Consider the following 20959-nt stretch of genomic DNA (forward strand, 5'->3'; position numbering starts at 1 on the left):
ACGGCAAGTTCTACACCGACATCACTGCTAACCTGCACACAGCAACTGCTCAACATTTGTCTATATACTAGCAGCTACATCCACTGATGAAAACGGTGGTTAGCTCAATGGCTGCTAACCAAACATCGTTTTCACAAGTTTTGACTTGGAAAATGTAACGATTTTAGCCGTAACCGCATTCAATTTAGCTGTCCACAGCTAATGGAGAGGGGGTGTGTCTCTCAGGCTACCTGGCTCGGCTCAGAGCCCTTTACGACCTGCCGTGAAGCAGTAGTTCTCTGCTCTCGTGTGTCGCGAGACTTCCAGAGCTAAACAAAGCACACGGCGCCACAGGCAAAGTTGCAAGCGCTCTTTCAGGCTAGGGCCACCAGATGGAGATGGAAATGTCACCGTTTTCATCGGAACGGGTCAGCCAAGCAAACTGATGATTGCCAAGCAATTTTATGACCATGAAAAAGTTGCATAGCATGTCTTTAATTTCCAAACATCAGATTCATCATAGTTAGAATCCCTTCGTGCCAACAAGCTGCTTCACCTCCTCTCATAAAAGGCTGGAGGGATGGGTTGGCTTCTGTAAACCAAAGGTCTCTGTGACGTTCACACTTTACAGGCAGTCCGGGCTGAAAAACAGCAAATTCATCCGTTACCGACTTCTGTCCAGCAAACAGAAAGCACTAAACCTTTTTTATATCTTTTAAACTTCCGTTTATTACCTGGTTAATAAAGGAGAAACAAGAGTCAAATGTTTAGGCCCAACATGATTTCAGGTTCAGGTTAGGACTGATGAGCAGGAAGATTCGTGTCTGTTTCCTGATGTAAACACTGCCTGTTGTTCCCCTTTTATCCATCCAAGCCAAAGAGTGTGTTTGCACAACAAATGTTATGGCATTTTCATTCATATGGCAGCACATTTAAAATAAAACTGTAATAAAACTATTAAAATAATACTTGACATCAATAAAATCAATTTTTGGGGGTTTCTGTGATGGTATAAAAGAGTAAACCATTCAAAGCTGAGTGAGGATAAAACAAACGAAAGTTTAACACACTAAACTCAAGCGTGCCTCACAGCCTCAGTTCCTCGCTGACCGAGGCTGCGATAACACATTTCTTCCTTGTGGAAATGATCCCTTTGAAGCCGAGACTTTCTGTAGTTGGAGGTAATAAATCCTGAGTTCATCTGGGAGGTCATCAGACCCAGCTGTTCAGTGTGAGCTGCATATTTTCATAAAAGTGTCCGTGACTCAGAGAGTTTGTGTTACTCTTAAATCTGCACCGAGGTTTAATAAGAGCAGCGAGTCCAATACATGCTTGAGTGGAAACACCTAAACCGAGCCATCCCAGTAGGTGGCGCTGTGCATCTGCGAACATACGGCAACCAATAAACAGTAAACTGCACATGAATGTGTGTGAGCCACGAGCTGCATGATAAAAACATCGATAAATACAAGAAGAAGTGCACAAAGGCAGGAAAAATCTTCAAAAATCAAACCCAAGTTTCATTAAATTATCCTTTAATACAGATCCAACAGCATCCATTCACCAATTTAACGACAGAGTTACAGATAAAAGAGAAACCCAGGCTTCCTCCTGGTTAATCTCCAGAAAGTTCACATGTCGAAGCAACTTTAACAACGGTGCTCCGAACCCTCCAGATTACAGAGTCTGTGGACGTCAGATTAAATGGTCGAATAATACTCAAAGCCACCACTCATCCCTCCGTTCCTGCTGTGAGGCCTGAGTTTAAAGCGCACCTGTTACGGTGTTTGCTGCTCGGAAGCAGGGGACTGCTCGGTCTGCGCTTCGGTCTGCACGGTCCACACAGCAGGCAGTGATACGAAGGGAGAGAAAATAGGGCCAAGCGATTGTGTTCTTTATTTGTTATTTAACTTTTAATGAGGCTCTGGTTGAATAGTCAGTGTCTTACCTGCAGGAGACGGAGCGCTCTCAGTTAGAGGAGCAAACACTGATGGTGAGCTAAGCTAACAGCAGCTAAGAGTGTGGCTGTCATCACACAATGTGAGGGGCAGATTAGGTAGGGTCGGGGTAACTTGGATATGATAAAGCCCCAAAGGTTAGTCTTGTCGTGTCTCATTTCAGAAAAGCTGAAGTGAAACCTTTAATTTCCGACAAAGACCGTGATGGAAATCCTTCAGCATTGTTGATAACAAAGCATCTGGGATCTGCAGGTCTGCGGGGGGTTAGTTTGCTTTGCGGGACTCAGTCTGAGCTCAGTAAGAGCACATTTATTTACCATATTGAACGGGTTAAGACTTAAAAAGCTGTGGTGTAGATTCCCTTCTGCATTATACGGTGGATCACTTTGTCACCACTTGTTCTTACAGCAGAACATCTGGGCTGGAATCACTATCTGATGCAAAACTGGCCACAATGTAACTCTTTTTTAAAGTTTAGGTTAAGCTTTTCCTTCTCTCCGTCTCATCAATGAACAGTGGAAGCAATCAACCTGAACCAGCTCTAAAAAAATAGTTTAGCCATGTAAACATGCCCAAACATTTGGGGGGGGAAAAAAAGCATGGATTCTGGTTATTTGTTCATTTCCTTCTCGGTTTCTGTGACTCATGGCTGATGTTCAGGGGGTTTTCTTGTAGAAGTGGAGCTCCGGTTATTCCAGCATCTTCACATCCAGCCGGGTGATTTCACGTGTATATTTCTGCTTCTGTTTGTGTTCGGTTTTGCGATGAAATGGCACTAATTCACCTGATAAGGCGAGCAGCTTTCAGCTATTTGTGTGGTCTGGTATGTGCGCGTGTTGCCAGTGTCAACAAACACACGTGCGCACACGCAAACAGAAGAAGTGTCCAGGTGCTTGTGCACTCCATGCCCTCCGGTAAGAGTGTGTATGTTTGGGCTGACAGTGTTTACATCTGGACTCTGTTCTGCTCTGGGGAGGAAGTCCTAACAAAATCTCCTTCTGGTGACATTCGTCAGCGTTTAGCTCCCTTTCTCGCAGCCGTCTTCCGTGTGAACTGCGACGCTGTTGAGCACGAAATGTCCAAAGTGACTAATCTTCAGGAATCAGGACCTTAAAAGGCAGTTTTCTCTGCCACTATTGCACATCAGAGACTGCGTTATCAGATCTTTCGCTGTTTATGCGCTTGTGTTACGTAATGTTGTGTTTTTGGGTGGAATTTGGCTTAAAATCCATCTTTACCTGCAGATAAAGCCACTAAAAAACCGGGCTTGAACATATGAATGTGTCTGTTTTCCCACACTGGACAGGGATCAGTGGAAAGTGGGAGCACACAGGAAGTAAAGTCTAGTGGGAATTTAAACCAAGAGGAATCTCATCTGCAGTTCGTCAGCCATCAGTCACTCCTGCAGGCATGGAAATCTCACCATTAAACTCTGTCTGAAACAGCATTTTACTTTCAAACTGTTCTGCTTTTCTTTCTCTTTAGTTTGAAAAACCTCCGATGCTGCAGCTGCTGCTTGGAGGGAAAGAGAGAAAACAATCTGTAGTTTCAGCTCCACAGATCAGCAGCCGCCCCTCCACATCTGTGGAGTTCAACGTGTCATGTAAATAAAAGTATAGTGGGACCCAGAAGGATGCATTCTTTCTCAAGGACGCAGTGTAAACAGAGGGGGAGGGCAACGGAGCGAAGGAGGGACGCGGACACTTGATTGCTCATTCACATGAAGCAGCAGCAGACGCTCCGACCCCCTTCAGGATGAACCACAGACCGCTGGTGGATCCCGGCGGTCGGCCTGTCGGTGGCACAGATAACCCCCGGACCAGGAGCCGCGACAACCTGCTGCTGTATGACGACTTTGTGGAGGAGTACGGCTGTCCGGGGAGATGTCTTGGGTGAGTCTTTAATCTGCATCCTTACTCAGAGGAGCAGGTGTGCTGATCCACAACTTTGCTTTCCTTTGAGCTCTTTCATATGTAACCGGTATGAAACCTCTGCGTTCTGTTAAAGGGATAGTTCGCCTCTTTTGACATGAAGCTGTATGACATCCCATACTAGCAATATAATTTATGAACATGTTCTTACCCCCTGCTGCGTCCTGTGAGCCGAGTTCCAGCCTCGTTTTGGTGTTGATGAAGGTAGTCCGGCTAGCTGGCTGGGGTTTAAAAAATAAAGCGTTTTGCTTCTCAAAACAATATGCGTTCAAAAGAGTAATACATTTGCATCACAAAATCGTTCTCCAGGAAAAAGTCAGACCTCACAATCGCTTGGCCCTATTTTCTCTCCCTTCATATCGCTGCCGCCTGCCGACAGCCGCGCTTGTGATGGTGTTTGCTGCTCGGAAGCAGGGGACTGCTCGGTCTGCACTTCGGTCTGCACGGTCTACACAGCAGGCAGGCAAACACCACGAAGCATAGAGTGATAAAATAAAGATAAACTAGCAGGTAACATCACCGCTACAGGTGCTCCTCGGTCTCTGTGTGAAGCTCACGGAGCTAACCGGCGCTACTTCCTGTTTTAATTGTTTCAACATAAAGGCACATATTTCAAAATAAATTAATTTATTACACAGGGGACCACCCCTGTTTTATTATTTATTTTATTATTGTAAAAGTTGCTCACAGGCTTTTATTTTGTAAAAGTCTGTTGCTGTCTGCTGCAGAACCAGAAAAGTAATCGGCGGATCCACCAAACATGGAGAAGGGTACGGAACTTTTACTCGGCCGTTTTCATTTGAAAGTTCTTCCAGACGGCGCAGTCGACAGAACCAAAGTCATCTGTAAACACTGCCAAGTTGAATTGTCGTCTCACCGTAGTAGTTCCAGTCTAAAATATCACTTAAAGGCAAAACACACAACTGATAGCAGCAAGTCATTCAAGGAAACAGACAGTGGAGCGAGGCTTCTACATAAAAACTACAGAAAGATGCTGATGTTAAAAGTGTGTTTGCACAACAAATGTTATGGCACTTTCATTCATATCGCAGCACATTTAAAATAAAAAGCTAAAAGCTATACACTACTTTTGGATTCATTTTGGATTTTGCGTACAAATGCGATTAATCGTGATTAATCAGGGAAATCATGTGATTAATTAGATTAAACATTTTAATCGTTGCCCAGCCCTAGTTTTAAATGCTGAAAAACACACCGATGACTGATGGGGCTGCACTTAAGACCACAGTTTGTAGAACTGCTTGATAATAACGACGTGTTTAAGCACTTTCCTTTCATTCAGCAAAGCTTTCAGCTCAGAAACATCATAGCAGCTTTTTCAGATGCTTCCCTGCTGCAGCACACCAGCAGATTAATTAATTCAAAGAAGTGACTCAATCCTGAGATTAACCTGCTGAATAAAACCACTGCAGACATGCTGGGATGTGAAAGTACTTTGGTATTTGAGCTGCATCTCATTCTGAACCGTGAATGTTTCACAAACCCAAGTTTTTCTGTAAATCTGAAAGTTTAATTAATTTTCAAAGCAGGAATTAAGTCCTTCAGGAAGTGAAGTCATTTGAGCTGTTGAATGTTCAGGCTTCTACAGAGTTTCACTGGAAGCACGACTCATGACGTGAATCAGACATTTTGGAGCAGGGTGAAACCAAGCTGCACCTTAAATCTCCTCCAAACTCCAGGTTTCAGGACTGATGGCCTTTTTCTACGCTGATAACTCACATTTATATCTCTTTAAAGTTTAGTAGTCTTTTTCCTTTTTATCTTTTTGTAAACAACGCTGAAGCAGTTCTCACTTCATGTCTTTGCCATTTCTGCTCATAATGAACCAGTTTCTTGTTGCCAGCTCTGATACTTTCATTAGACTTTTAAAAAGTGCGAATAGATGTTTCCTAATTTCAGTTTATCTCAAATTTGATTAAATAGTTCAGCTTTTTGTGGGGCTGCTGTGTGGGTTCATACTGTTTGTTCCGGTGTTAACAGACGATAAGCAGAATTACGGTCGTAGAATGTGAAATAAAAGTGTTTATGTTCCCCGACTCTCTGGCAGCCACAGCAGCTCTGACAGACAGCTGGCGGGTCGTCTCAGCGCCGTTAAACGCCGCCAGGCTCCGCGCGGCCCTGCCTACATGTTCTCTGCTCCCTCGTTCAGCCTGTCGGACGTGGAGCAGCGTTTCCTGGAGGCGGCTGAATACGGCAACATACCGGAGGTGCGCCGCATGCTGCTCCACATGCCCAGCCTTAACGTCAACGCCGTGGACTACATGGGCCAGAATGCACTACAGCTGGCAGTGGGCAGCGAGCACCTGGAGGTGACGGAGCTGCTCATGGGAAGAGCGGATTTGGCCAGGGTGGGCGATGCCCTCCTTCTAGCCATCAGTAAGACACGTTTGCATATAAAAACACATGTGAAGGTGATGTGACGGGAAGCTGCAGGCTTCCATCGTATCTCAGGTCGTCACACGAGTCCTAAAAGAAGACCAGGGCTGTGTTCGAAACCGCATACTTCTCCTACTACTCCCACTACTCATACTGACTTTTTTCCCGGATGCATTCTAGATTCGCCGAAATGTTGGGTATGCATCATGAGGTCACTACTCATACTCAAATTACCCAAGATGCAACATAATGTGACGTCACCGATCGTCATTTCCTGTCAAAACGGCAGTTTCAAGCTAGCTACAATGAGGGTAGGTTCACTTCCTGTTTTCAAAACAAAAGCACCAACTGTATCGTAATGGCTTTCCCTATGATAAAAGGCAACGGGTATTTTATTTTGTGAAAATAACCGGAAGTGCGTTGCTCACTGCGGCTAGCTTTAGTAGCGCCGAATTCGTGGGAACAAAATTGTAAATAGCCGGTATTTTGTCAGATTTTCAACACGTTGGGGATCTAAACGACTACTTTCTCGCCTGAAAATGTTTCAAATGTTGCTAAAGTTTACAGAGTTTAGAGCTTAAGTGAAATCAGCTTCAGGCCGGCTGAATTCGGCTCGGGCAGGAGCGAGATGCATTGTGGGTAAACGCTCTGCATACTGTCTGATCAATGAGTTTGCAAGTATGTAGTATACCGTTTCGAACACAGCCCTGGAGAGTTTAACAAAAGGGGACAAATTAGTCACGATTCAATATTACAAAGTTTCCTGTGAACACGCCCAAAACGTAGAGAAATCCTCCATTTTTTTTTCAATTCAAAATGTATTTATATAGCACATTAAAACAACCTCAGCTGACCAAAGTGATTCACAATAGCAGATGCATCACAGAGAGTCATCAATAAAATAGCAATGAGAATAACTTCATCACAGATAAAAAATAAAATTAGCAATAAAATAACAATAAAAGTTGCAAGCCAAGGTAAACTCCATTTCAGCGAGTGGAAGGCCAGGGAAAAGAGATGTTTTCAGTCTGGATCTGAACTGGCCTAAAGACTGAGAAGAGCTGACAGACAACGGGAGGCTGCTCCACAGTCTGGGTGCTCCATCACCTCCATCACCTCTGGTCTTTAGCTTTGGGAACAGCCAACAGGAGCTGGTCGGCTGACCTCAGTGCTCTGAGTGGAGTGTAGGGCTGCAGCAGCTCACTTAAGTAAGTTTAAACACTTAAAAACAATCAATAAAACCTTAAATTTCATCCGAAAGCCGACAGGGAGCCAATGAAGGGTGCACGAGACTGGGGTGATGGATTCGCCTCTTTGTTCTGGTCACCAGGCGGGCTGCAGCGTTTTTTTTTGGCCATAAAGTCGCCGAACTGAGTCAGTGTCTCCAGATCAGATATATAAGAGTTTTACTTTGCTATCTGACCCTCTGATACCCAAAAAGAAATTAAACAAATCAGATTACACCATGAGAAACAACTGAATGAGTAAAGAATCTGACCACCACATAAATTTGAATACTTACAGACACTGATTAGTAGAATATTCTAAAGGTAGCTCACTGGCTTCGACACAAGTTCTGATGTTTTTCATTAAGCTTCATGAAGCCTAAGATGGGCTGCAGCTTCAGTTTGAAACAGCTCTGTTTGTGTTGCAGGTAAAGGTTACGTCCGCATCACGGAGGCCCTGCTCAGTCACCCGTCCTTCAGAGACGCTCACCGTCTGACAGCCAGCCCCGCGCAGGCAGACATGTTGGATGACTTCTACGCTTACGATGAGGATGGGACGAGGTATCTCACACCCGTAGAGTCAGTGTAAACACGGTTAGGTGTCGCATGAACAAACAGGATTCTGAGGGGACGGACGGCACAAGTTTGCTGTTTTTAGTTGAGAACATTACTGTAACTCTTCCTCCTACACAACACTGACATGGCAGCCATCTTTCATCACAGCGTGTTCACCTGCACAGACGCTGTGAGCAGCAAGGTGCAGTAAGTGCAGTAAGCGAGGTGCAGTAAGAGACCACATGATTCATCAGACCAGGCTTCCTTCTTCCTCTGCTCGGTCACCAGTTCTGATGCTCACCTTGGGTGATGGACCAGTAAGAGAACTGGTCACTCTCACCAGTCAGCAGCAGCCTCAGCACAAAGTGTCTCCTAACACCTTTCTCTCTTTGCTAACCTGCAGCTAAATGTTACGCAGCTTTTCTGCGTAATGGCTTTTAACCACGCTGTGTTCTTGTGTTCCGAAGGTTTTCTCATGACGTGACTCCAGTGATACTCGCAGCTCACTGCCAGGAATATGAAATAGTCCACACCCTCCTGAGTAAAGGGGCCCGCATCGACCATCCTCACGACTACTTCTGCGGCTGCGACTCCTGCAACTACCAGCAGCAGTATGACTCGTTCAGCCACTCGCGCTCCAGGATCAACGCTTACCGAGGACTCGCCAGCCCCGCGTACCTCTCCCTGTCCAACGAGGATCCGGTGCTGGCAGCCCTGGAGCTCAGCAACGAACTGGCCATGCTGGCTGACACTGAGAAAGAATTTAAGGTCCATAACAAGACAAACCGAGGGCAAGACGATCACTTTACACTCCCTGCTAATGCTACTGTACACATGCCCTGAAAATCAGCTCATTGTCAGGCACACAAAACGTAAATATGGCTTCCAGTAAAACACACCAAACATTTTATGAGCCCTAAGAGAGGAAGCAAAGACTGTCAGTGTTTACACTGTTGTAGAAGTCATTTAAATGCCTCTGAAAGAACAGACATCCTCACTCAAATGTGACGTCATGGAGACCGTTTTCCTTTCTGTGTAGACAAATCATAAACCAGAGATGGGACCAAGTCACACATGTGCAAGTCTCAAGTAAGTCTCAAGTCTTAGCTTTCAAGTCTCAAGTAAGTCTCAAGTCTTAGCTTTCAAGTCTCAAGTAAGTCCCAAGTAATTTTTTCTTGGTCAAATCAAGTCAAGTCACCTTATTATTACAATTTTACCTGCAGATTCTGATCTTAATAAAGTGAAAAGACAAGATACAAGTAACTGTCAGTAAACATCATCGGCCAATGTGTCCAACCTGTCCACCCCGTATCATATCAAGCTAACGTTAGCTAACTACCAACTAGGCTAACAGGATAATATAAGCTAATTTGACGAGCACTTACTGGTCAGAATGGTTCTTCAAATGACGAACAAAGTTCGAGGTTATGCTAGATGCTTAACACTCAAGTCATTCAAGTCATCGTGTCTCACGTCAAGTGCAGAGTCTTTAACTTCCAAGTCCGAGTCGAGTCTCAAGTCTTTTATTTTTTGTCAAGTCACAAGTCATCAAAACGGCAACTCGAGTCCAAGTCACAGTGACTTGAGTACCCATCTCTGGAAAAGAATATACCAAAAGAAGTAAAAAAAAACAGCAATAACACTGGGAAAAAAAAATCAAAGTCTTACCAAGTATATTGGTCTCATTTCTAGTCAAATTATCTCATTACACTTAATATAAGACACAAATGCCTAACAAGTGCTATTTCAGCCAGCTTTAGGGACTTGTTTGAAGACAATACATCTGGAATATCTTGTTAAATGAAAAAGTCTTGAAAACAAATTGTTTTAAGTCGGATTTCATATGAAACAAGCTTTTTTTGACATTTGAAGAGGTTTTTAAGCTAATTTCAAGATTACTTTCAACTCAAAAGTCCTAAATATCACATCTTATTTCAAGAAATTTGGACATGCCGATTTTCGCTAGTTCCATTGGCAGATTTTGTTGCTTATTTCAAGCAAAAAGTCTTGTATTTGTTGTTTTTCTTACTTATTTTTGGAGGGGCATTTTTGGAGTCTCAAGTATTTTATTTTTTGGTCAAGTCACAAGTCATCAAAACAGCAACTCGAGTCGACTTGAGTCCAAGTCACAGTGACTTGAGTCCCCATCTCTGTCATAAACCCACGAACAGCATCACTGCTGATTAAAGTTTAGCTGTGAGCAGAAGGTTGCATCCTCAAACGTTTCACTGATTCCGTCTCCCTCACAGAACGACTACAGCCGCCTGTCCGGCCAGTGCAAAGACTACGTGGTGGGCCTGCTGGACCTGTGCCGCAGCACGGAGGAGGTGGAGGCCATCCTGAACGGGGAAACGGCCGGGGAAGACAGCTACGAGGTGCCGGGTCGCCCCTCACTGGCGCGGCTCAAATTAGCCATCAGATACGAACTCAAAAAGGTCAGCGTGCTCTCAAACAGACGGTTGCACAGAAGGAAGATGAGTCACTAAAATGATCACAGTCACACATTTATACTGATTTCCAGCCAGGCAGGTCATGCTTTTCTCATCTCCAGTTATTAAAAGTTGCCCTAAAGGGAACGAAGGATTGAGGCTCGTATGGAGTCTGTGAGACAGGCTCATGCAGACTCAATAAATTCAGTTAGAATCAACGGGCCTCGAGCTCGTTTTCTTTATTTTCGGGACATCCTTGAGTGTTGAGTGTTTCCTGATGACTTTTAGCTCCGCTTCCATTGGTTTGTCCATTTGAACCGATGCTCACTTTCAACTGTGTGATGGTTCCTCTCGTCTTTAGGCAGGAGGACACGAGATTTCCCCAAAAGAATCAGACGCCAGAACAAGTTTGCACTTTGCCTCAGTGGATGTTTTGGACCAGAGATCTTGTTTAAATTAGGGCTGGGCAACGATTAAAAGGTTTAATCTAATTAATCGCATGATTTCCCTGATTAATCACGATTAATCGCATTTGTACGCAGAATCCAAAAATGAATTAAAAAGTAGTGTATAGCTTTTAGCATTTAGTTTTATTTTAAATGTGCTGCCATATGAATGAAAGTGCCATAACATTTGTTGTGCAAACACACTTTTAACATCAGCATCTTTCTGTAGTTTTTATGTAGAAGCCTCGCTCCACTGTCTGTTTCCTTGAATGACTTGCTGCTATCAGTTGTGTGTTTTGCCTTTAAGTGATATTTTAGACTGGAACTACTAAGCTGAGAAGACAATTCAACTTGGCAGAGTTTACAGATGACTTTGGTTCTGTCGACTCCGCCGTCTGGAAGAACTTTAAAATGAAAATGGCCGAGTAAACGTTCCGTACACTTCTCCATGTTTGGTGGATCCGCCGATTACTTTCTTTTCCGGTTCCGCAGCAGACAGCAACAGACTTTTACAAAATAAAAGCCTGTGAGCAACAGACTTTTACAGAATAAAAGCCTGTGAGCAACAGACTTTTACAGAATAAAAGCCTGGGAATAACAGACTTTTACAATAATAAAATAAATAATAAAACAGGGTGGTCCGTGGCGTAGTGGATTGAGCAGACGCTCCATGTACATATAGTCCTCGCTGCAGCTTATTTCTATTTCTAATTTTATTCTTTTATGTTGTTGTTGAGTGTTTATTGTTGAGTGAAGTTTAACCGGAGTCAAATTCTTTGTTTGTTTACTCAAACCTGGTCAATAAAGCTGATTCTGATTCTGTCCCCAGTTCGATGCCCTGTGCTGCACGTTGTTCCCCCTTTCTCTGCCCCCTGCTTCCTGTCTCTCTGAACTTTCCTATCCATTAAAGGCACAAAAGCCTTTAAATTAAAAAATAAATAAATAAATGGAACCTGCGTTAATGCGCGATAAAATATTTATCGGCGTTAAATAATCAACGCGTTAACGCGATAATAACAAGTTAACTCGCCCAGCCCTAATATAAATACTGATTTATTTGTGGTTTCTTTCCTTCCATCTTCACTCCTGATAGATTCGACCTCTCTCTCTGTCACTCTTTTCTCTTCTAATCGTGTTACTGACCTTTTTTATGACTCATTATTGGGCTTAAATGATTTACGAGTTATTCGTCTCTGTGTTTAATGTATTCGACGTGCATGTAACCCTCTCTGAGCTCATTTTTGTGCCCTGCAGTTTGTGGCTCATCCCAACTGTCAGCAGCAGCTGCTGAGTATCTGGTACGAGAACCTGCCCGGCCTGAGGCAACAAACCACTGCCGTTAAGCTGCTGGTGGTGCTGGCCGTGGCTATGGGACTGCCTGGACTGGCCATGGCATACTGGGTTGCTCCGTGCAGCAGAGTATGCAGCATTTGGATTTAAAACTAGATATTCATCAGACTTATTGAACAGATTGAGCTGATCCTGCATTGATTTCTCAGGTGGGAAAAGTGATGCGCAGCCCCTTCATGAAGTTCGTGGCACACGCGTCGTCCTTCACCATTTTCCTGGGTCTCCTCATCATGAACGCTGCGGATCGCTTCGGGGGAGCCGCCCTGCTGCCTAACATGACCCATCATCAGCACGCCGGAGGCCCCCAACTCCAGTCTGACCCGCTGCTCCTCTACCGCAAGACCACCACACCTTTCACCTGGATGGAGATCCTCATCGTCTGCTGGGTTATGGGTGCGTAGACGACGGGGAGGAAGTGAATCCCAACAGAAATCCTCACATTGAGAAAATAAAAGATGTCGTCATCTTTGGCTGGTGCTGGTGCAGGTATGATCTGGGCTGAGGTGAAGGAGATCTGGAGCCAGGGACCGGGGGAGTACCTGGTGGAGCCCTGGAACTTCCTGGACTTTGGGATGCTGGCCATCTTTCTGGCCTCCTTCAGCTGCCGCTTCTCCGCCAAGAGACACGCCGACATGGCCCAGGCCTACGTGTACCAACACTGTAAAACGCTGGGCAGGCTTCCTCCGGAGATCCATTACTTCACCGAGGGTGAGCACGCTCACAGGCCTGCACAGGCACGCAGAGTCCCCCCATAAGCACCATTGTTAGCTTACTCTGTTTAACGGAATGCTAATGTTTGGACACCCCGTCCATAAAGAGGAATAGAGCTGTCTTTGTGATGAGTTAAGGGACCAAAGCTGGAATTATTAAAGTAATTCTGCTCAAAGTTCTAAACAAATGATCATCTGTACTTTTATTATGGTCGAAAAACAGGCTGTTTCTTTCTTCTTTCTGAACAATAAAAGAACATTTTTAACCAGAGCTGCACAAAGAAAGCTCAAAGGAAGCTGAGTATCTGATATTTATTGGCTTTGAACTTTTTCTGATGTCCAGACAACGAGCAGCAGCTGCCAAATGGTCCCATTTTTATTTGGAAGTTGAGTAAGAAACAGGTTAAAGTACATTAATGTCCAATGCAACCCAACATTACTAGGCAAGGCATCTTTATTTATATAGCACATTTCATACCACAGGCAACTCAATGTGCTTTACATAAAGACAAGGCATTTAAAAGAACAGCATAAAGCAGCATAAAAACCAGCAAATTAAAGAGAATTAAAAGAAAAAGGAAAAATATAAACTCAACCATAAGCACACGGAAAGAGAAATGTTTTTAACCTGGATTTAAAAGTGCTTACAGTTGGGGCTGATTTCAGTTCTGCTGGTAGTTTGTTCCAGTTGTGAGCAGCATAACAGCTAAAAGCTGCTTCACCGGGTCCAGTTTGAACTCTGGGCTCTACCCAACAAACAGTCTATTTCAATAAGCACAATGAGCTAAACTCCAGTAGCGTTGATGCCGATATTCTCTGATAAAATGTGTTGATCTGAATTAGATGCTAATTCTTCAATCTGCCCTAAAAGCACAATTACAAGCTCTGCATATGAGAATGAACATGAATCAAAGTGGGTATCCCCGTGCTTACTGACTGATCCCCGTCTTGTTTTGCAGCTCGTATCTACTGGATGCCCTCTGACCCCCAGCTCGTATCGGAGGGCCTTTACGCCGTCGCAGTGGTGCTGAGCTTCTCTCGGATCGCCTACATCCTCCCGGCCAATGAGAGCTTCGGTCCGCTCCAGATCTCTTTAGGCAGGACCGTCAAAGACATCTTTAAGTTCATGGTCATCTTCCTCCTGGTCTTTCTGGCGTTTATGATCGGCATGTTCAACCTGTACTCTTATTACCTCGGGGCGAAGCAGAACGACGCCTTCACCACGTGAGACTCGCTCGTTTCCTCCCGCAGGAATTTCACCCTGAGAGTGGAAGTTAGGTCACAGACTTACAGAGTTTTCTCCAGTTCAGAAGGCAGCGATTAAAGACCTGGGTCACCAAAAAGAGAAGGGGTCTCAGCACAGCACCGACATGTGAAAAGCTTAAAGGGATAGTTCGCCTCTTTTGACATGAAGCTGTTTGACATCCCATATTTGGCAGTCAGAGATGGGGACTCGAGTCACTGTGACTTGGACTCGAGTCGACTTGAGTCGCTGTTTTGATGACTTGTGACTTGACCAAAAAATAAAAGACTCGAGACTCGACTCGGACTTGGAAGTTAAAGACTCTGCACTTGACTTGACTTGAGACACGATGACTTGAATGTTAAGCATCTAGCGTAAATTCAAACTTTGTTCGTCATTTGAAGATCCATTCTGACCAGTAAGTGCTTGTAAAATTAGCTAATATTATCCTGTTAGCCTAGTTGGTAGTTAGCTAACGTTAGCTTGATATGCTACGGGGTGGACAGGTTGGACACATTGGCCAATGATGTTTACTGACAGTTACTTATATCTTGTCTTTTCACTTTATTAAGATCAGATTCTGCAGGTAAAATTGCAATAATAAGGTGACCTAACTTTGACTTGACTTGTCCTAGAAAAAATTGCTTGGGACTTGCACATGTGTGACTTGACATGTGAGAGAAAAGAGGGCCAAGCGATTGTGAGGTCTGACTTTTTCCTGGAGAACGCTTTTGTGATGCAAATATATTACTCTGTTGAACGCATATTGTTTTGAGAAGCAAAACACTTTATTTTTTAAACCCCAGCCAACTAGCCGGACTACTTTCGTCAACGCCAAAACGAGGCTGGAACTCGGCTCACAGGACCCAGCAGGGGGTAAGAAGATGTTCATAAATGATGTTGCTAATATGGGATGTCATACAGCTTCATGTCAAAAGAAGCGAACTATCCCTTTAATGTTGGGATCATACATATCTCGATCTACATTTGGCATTGATGCATCTAAAAAACTCATTAAACATGCATTCAGACAGCACCCTGAAGAGTTATGGTCAGTGCTCTGGTTAGAGCAGATAACAGGCTGAAAAAGAGTCATGAGAAAAGAGGCCCGAACACTGTAAGATTCAACCGAGTCTAAAAATATTCTGTGTTTCAGTGGCTGAATGTTTCCCTCTCTGCACGTCCCTTCAGCCTGGAGGAGAGCTTCAAGACGCTGTTCTGGGCCATATTCGGGCTGTCCGAGGTCAAGTCTGTCGTCATCAACAACGGACACAAGTTCATCGAGAACATCGGCTACGTGCTGTACGGGGTTTACAACGTTACCATGGTGATAGTGCTGCTCAACATGCTCATCGCCATGATCAACAGCTCCTTCCAGGAGATTGAGGTGCGTCCCTACTGACTCATCAGATGCAAACTTATAGCCTGATCAGGTGCAAGTACAATGATGTCGTCTCCCATTCATCCTTCATATTTCACCAAGAGTCTTTCTAAATGCTGAACTCGTGGTTTTTGTGCATTTTGTGCTGGTTTTCACTGGTATTAAAGAGGAACTGTTAGTTCATTCCACTCAGATTAGTTCATTCTGTGACATCCAGCGTCTTCTGCGCCATGGGGGGGCTTTTGTGCCTTTAATGGATAGGAAAGATGTTAAAAGTGTGTTTGCACAACAAATGTTATGGCACTTTCATTCATATGGCAGCACATTTAAAATAAAACTAAATGCTAAAAGCTATACACCACTTTTGGATTCATTTTTGGATTTTGCGTACAAATGCGATTAATCGTGATTAATCAGGGAAATCATGTGATTAATTAGATTAAACATTTTAATCGTTGCTCAGCCCCATTTCCCTCCGTTTGCCTCCTTCTGTCTTGTAGGACGACGCCGACGTTGAGTGGAAGTTTGCTCGGGCAAAACTCTGGATCTCCTACTTTGAGGAGGGAAGGACGCTCCCCGTGCCCTTCAACCTCGTCCCCAGTCCGAAAACTATTCTGGGACTGGCCACGGCCATCAAGTCCCAGGTCCTGCGCTTCGTGGAGGGACGCGGGGAAAAGATATTTGAGACGCAGCTCAACCAGGTAGCTCGCTTTGATCACAGATGTAGAGCTCTGAGGTCAACAGATCAGTTTCTGCTGGAAGTGCCCAGGTCAGAATACAAACCCTGGGGTGACCGAGCCTTTTCCCAAAGCTGCCCCCAGGCTCTGGAATAAGCTCCCCGTCCAGCTGCTTCTTATTTCTGACCTGGGCCTCTTCACATCTAGGCTAAAAACCTACTTATTTAGGATTGCTTTAATACCCAGTAGCATGATGGCACTTTAATCTTATTTTATCTTTATCGATTTTGTTGTATTTAATTGCTTTCACTGTTCTTTTATTTGTTTTTACTTATTTTTCTCTTTATTTATTACCTGCTGTAAAGCACTTTGGTACACCAAAAGGATCGTCTGTAAAGGCCTGTATAAATAAAGTACATTTACATTTACATTTACATATATGTAACACTACCTCATGGAAGATCCGGAGATCCTGAGCACCCCCGGGTGGATTCACTGCTGCATCACAGGCTGAACCTCACACCTGAGAGGGATTCAGCCTCAGATTAGGCTCGATTCTTTTCAGTTTGGCTAATTTCAGTTTCATCCTTCAGCTCGGGGGTGACAAAAATTCCGGATATGGAGGTTCTACCAGTCCAACAAGATATGAGGTATGTGTGAGTTTCCTTCCAGCTGCTGGTTTTAGTCACTTCTGGCACCAAACTGTCACTGACCGCGTGCATTCTTCTCGCCTTGTACCTGCTGAACGCTGGCTGCAGAAGGTCATGAAGCGACTGATCAAGCGTTACATCATCAAAGCCCAAGCGGACAAAGAAAGCGACGAGATCACTGAAGGTAAAAGCACCTGAAACTCTGAAGTTCTTCTTCTTACCTCTGTGGTGTTTTTGTTTCGACTCGGACTGAGTCTTCTTTCTTTGGGAAATGTTCTCAACCTTTTCGGTTTCTTTTGTCTTTATCATCACGTCTGCTTTGATCCAGGAGAGCTGAAGGAGATAAAGCAGGACATATCCAGCCTGCGGTACGAGCTGCTGGAGGAGAAATCGCAGAACACGGAGACGCTCGACGGGCTGCTGAGGAGGCTGGGAGAGATCAGCGCATCTCCATCATAGCGCTGCCTTAGAAACTGCAGTGTTCAGAGTGTTAGGTGCCGGCTCAGCCACCGGATGTAGAGACGCTTTGATGAAACGCTGCTGTGGTAAAATAAGACTGTATGCATGTGGATAAAGAATAAAAAAAGCTTTAAAAGAGAAGATTACGGGACCAATAAGACCCAATTATTGTGAAGTTTACTTCTGTCAGAAGCACGACTCAGCCTGTAACTTCCAGCCCGCTCTGCTCTGTTGCACACGAACCAGGGAAGATGCTGAGGTTGCAGCTCATCCAGGATTCAAGCATCCGTCCAGTTTCCACACCAGCTCCATCCTGTCCGGGCTCATGGGAGCTCCTCCGAGCTGTAACAGGGGGTTAAAGGGATAGTTTGTCTCTTTTGACATGAAGCTGTATGACATCCCATATTATTATATATATATTATATATATCATTTATGAACATTTCTCCAGGAAAAAGTCAGACCTCACAATCGCTTGGCACTAGAAAATAGGGCCAAGCGATTGTGAGGTCTGACTTTTTCCCGGAGAACGATTTTGTGATGCAAATGTATTACTCTTTTGAACGCATGTTGTTTTGAGAAGCAAAACGCTTTATTTTTTAAACCCCAGCCAACTAGCCGGTCTACCTTCATCAACACCAAAACGAGGCTGGAACTCGGCTCACAGGACGCAGCAGGGGGTAAGAAAATGTTCATAAATGATGTTGCTAATATAAGATGTCATACAGCTTCAAGTCAAAAGAGGCGAACTATCCCTTTAAGATGCACGCTCACAGCCATGAGTCCTTTAGTGGACTCTGTAAAGACTAAAGTGCTTTTGAATGACTGGTGCTTCATATTTACACATTTTTCTTACAGGAAACTGTGTTTTTTTAACATTTTATTCAGAGAGAGTACAAGAGAAAAGTGTGAACACTCACTTACTTTCTACACATTAAACATAAATTATTCAGGTTAATAGAAAAATACTGCTCCCATGTACCTACTGACATGTTTACTGCACACATATTATCTTAAAAGAACAAAAAAACCGAGCCGATAAGTGATCTGAAGCAAAGTCAGACGGTCAAATATCAACATTTACTATGTTAAAGGAACCTTACGAACACATAAATATCTACAGCACACAGACGTGCCATATTCCACCAGAGTAGTCAGTGATAGACGTCACAGTTCTGAGATAAATACGTTGCTGAGCGACTCCATGGGGTCCGTCACACGTATGTGATGTAGTTCTCGGGAATCAGGCCGGTGGAGCCGTTGTAAGTCGCCTGCAGCCAGCCGGGCTCCACAGACGGATGCACTGCGAACACAAACAGAGTCAACACCCGGAGCTGCAGACACCAGGCAGCTCCATTCAGTCCCATAAAAGACCAGGAGATTCCTCCCGTGGCTTCGGATTAAATGCATGAAGGTTTCATCAAACCAAAGCAACCAAACCAAACAGGTTCACCTTAAACTGAGTCGGATTATCTTCTGTTTTATGTGTGTTTCCCTGTAACCTGTTAAACTGAAACAGAACAGATTGTTTTGGTCCCGGTGAGCGTTTAAATGAAAGTTAAATCAGTTTAGAGGCATGCAGGGATCCTAAAGCTGCTCTCATCCACCTTCTCTTAAAGGTTTTCTGTCCCAGGAGAAACTCATCCATGCATTCATCTCCAGTAGACTCCATTACTGTAACGGTCTTTTAACTGGACTTCCCAAAAAGAGCATTAAACATCTGCAGCTCATCCAGAACGCTGCTGCTGGAGTTTTAACCCGGACTAAGAGATCTGAACACATCACAGCAGCTTTAAAATCTTTACTCTGGCTTCCAGTCCGTCACAGAATAGACTTTAAAAGCCTGCTGATGGTTTACAATCTGTGATCTGTTCAGAGAATATAAACCCAGCAGAGCTCTTAGATCCAAGGACTCAGGTCAGCTGGTCCAGTCCAGAGTCCAGACTAAACATGGAGAAGCAGCATTTAGCTGTTATGCTGCAAACAAGTGGAACAAACTGCCAGTGGAGATTAAACTTTCACCAAATGTAGACATTTTTAAATCCAGGTTAAAAACATTTCTTTTCTCATGTATCTATGCATGAAATCTGCTCGATATCTTTGAACTTATCTGGACTGTAGCTTGTTTTTAAATTAATTTAATTCATTAAACTTATGTGAAGCACTTTGAATTGCTTTGTACATGAAATGTGCTATACACATACATTTGATTTGATTCTGTTGCTTTTGTGAGACAGGGGATGAAATCTTACCGTTGGAGAACAGCGCCCCCTGTGGAAAGCTCAGTTCATGGCTGTGCTCTGCTTCACAGGAGTAAAGAGCTTTGGCCTCTCTGGGAAGAATCAGGAGAAACAGTCACTGAGTTAAAGAAGGTTTTTAATCCTTTACCATCTTTCATCTTCCAGGTGACGGCTTACCTTCCAGAGGGGCAAATGTCTAACGCTGAGGAGAACACAGAACTCTCACGCTGTGGCTGCCCGACTGACAACCTGAAACACACACAGCAGATAAAACACCTTTTTCTGGGATCGTTTCCCTTTTCCACTCAGCATTAATGAAGGTGGAAGCCTCGAGCCAAGAAAACAAGAAGCAAAGCCTCAAGTTAGCCTCATGTTAAAATTGGCTTTGTTCTTAGACATTGTGAATGAAATAGTTTTCCACGATGACCTAAAAAGATCCAGGAATGGGGAGACAACACAATTAGCCTGGGAAAGCAGGTGCAGATTCACACACACACATTGTTTGGCTGATCCAGAGAATATGACGAAGCATGTTGAACCTACTCATGTTAGCCTCATGTTAGCCTCATGTTTACCCTCATGTTACCCTCATGTTTACCCTCATGTTTACCCTTATGTTAGCCTCATGTTAGCCTCATGTTTACCCTCATGTTTACCCTTATGTTAGCCTCATGTTTACCCTTATGTTAGCCTCATGTTAGCCTCATGTTTACCCTCATGTTACCCTCATGTTTACCCTCATGTTACCCTCATGTTTACCCTCATGTTAGCCTCATGTTTACCCTCATGTTACCCTCATGTTTACCCTCATGTTACCCTCATGTTTACCCTTATGTTAGCCTCATGTTACCCTCATGTTTACCCTCATGTTACCCTCATGTTTACCCTCATGTTACCCTCATGTTTACCCTCATGTTTACCCTTATGTTAGCCTCATGTTACCCTCATGTTTACCCTCATGTTTACCCTCATGTTACCCTCATGTTACCCTCATGTTACCCTCATGTTTACCCTTATGTTAGCCTCATGTTAGCCTCATGTTAGCCTCATGTTTACCCTCATGTTTACCCTCATGTTTACCCTCATGTTACCCTCATGTTACCCTCATGTTACCCTCATGTTTACCCTTATGTTAGCCTCATGTTACCATCATGTTAGCCTCATGTTACCCTCATGTTTACCCTTATGTTACCCTCATGTTACCCTCATGTTTACCCTCATGTTACCCTCATGTTTACCCTCATGTTAGCCTCATGTTTACCCTCATGTTACCCTCATGTTTACCCTCATGTTACCCTCATGTTTACCCTTATGTTAGCCTCATGTTAC

The 20959-nt window shown here is 44.0% G+C and overlaps 2 protein-coding genes across 2 annotated transcripts in view; one reads left to right on the forward strand and one right to left on the reverse strand.

Moving 5' to 3' along the window:
• The first annotated feature begins 2985 nt into the window (after nucleotides 1–2985).
• On the forward strand, nucleotides 2986–17650 carry trpc6a (transient receptor potential cation channel, subfamily C, member 6a). Its single transcript, XM_075487657.1, has 14 exons — nucleotides 2986–3829; nucleotides 5937–6265; nucleotides 7920–8052; nucleotides 8514–8814; nucleotides 10296–10481; nucleotides 12176–12340; nucleotides 12421–12664; nucleotides 12758–12979; nucleotides 13941–14205; nucleotides 15416–15611; nucleotides 16106–16306; nucleotides 16876–16932; nucleotides 17041–17116; nucleotides 17261–17650. Exons 1-14 carry the CDS (start codon nucleotides 3693–3695, stop codon nucleotides 17389–17391), a joined length of 2643 nt encoding a protein of 880 aa, XP_075343772.1. The 5' UTR covers nucleotides 2986–3692; the 3' UTR covers nucleotides 17392–17650.
• A 574-nt stretch (nucleotides 17651–18224) lies between these two features.
• arhgap42a (Rho GTPase activating protein 42a) overlaps nucleotides 18225–20959 on the reverse strand; it is a 31307-nt gene continuing 28572 nt past the window's right edge. Inside the window, exons 22-24 of the mRNA XM_075487658.1 lie at nucleotides 19808–19879; nucleotides 19643–19722; nucleotides 18225–18693 (exon numbers count right to left, since the gene is read on the reverse strand). Coding sequence (XP_075343773.1) covers nucleotides 18605–18693; nucleotides 19643–19722; nucleotides 19808–19879 — 241 coding nt within the window. The 3' untranslated portion in view covers nucleotides 18225–18604. The remainder of the gene's footprint in view (nucleotides 18694–19642; nucleotides 19723–19807; nucleotides 19880–20959) is intronic.

Source organism: Odontesthes bonariensis, chromosome 16 (assembly GCF_027942865.1).
Source record: "Odontesthes bonariensis isolate fOdoBon6 chromosome 16, fOdoBon6.hap1, whole genome shotgun sequence".
Taxonomy (NCBI): Eukaryota; Metazoa; Chordata; class Actinopteri; order Atheriniformes; family Atherinopsidae; genus Odontesthes; species Odontesthes bonariensis.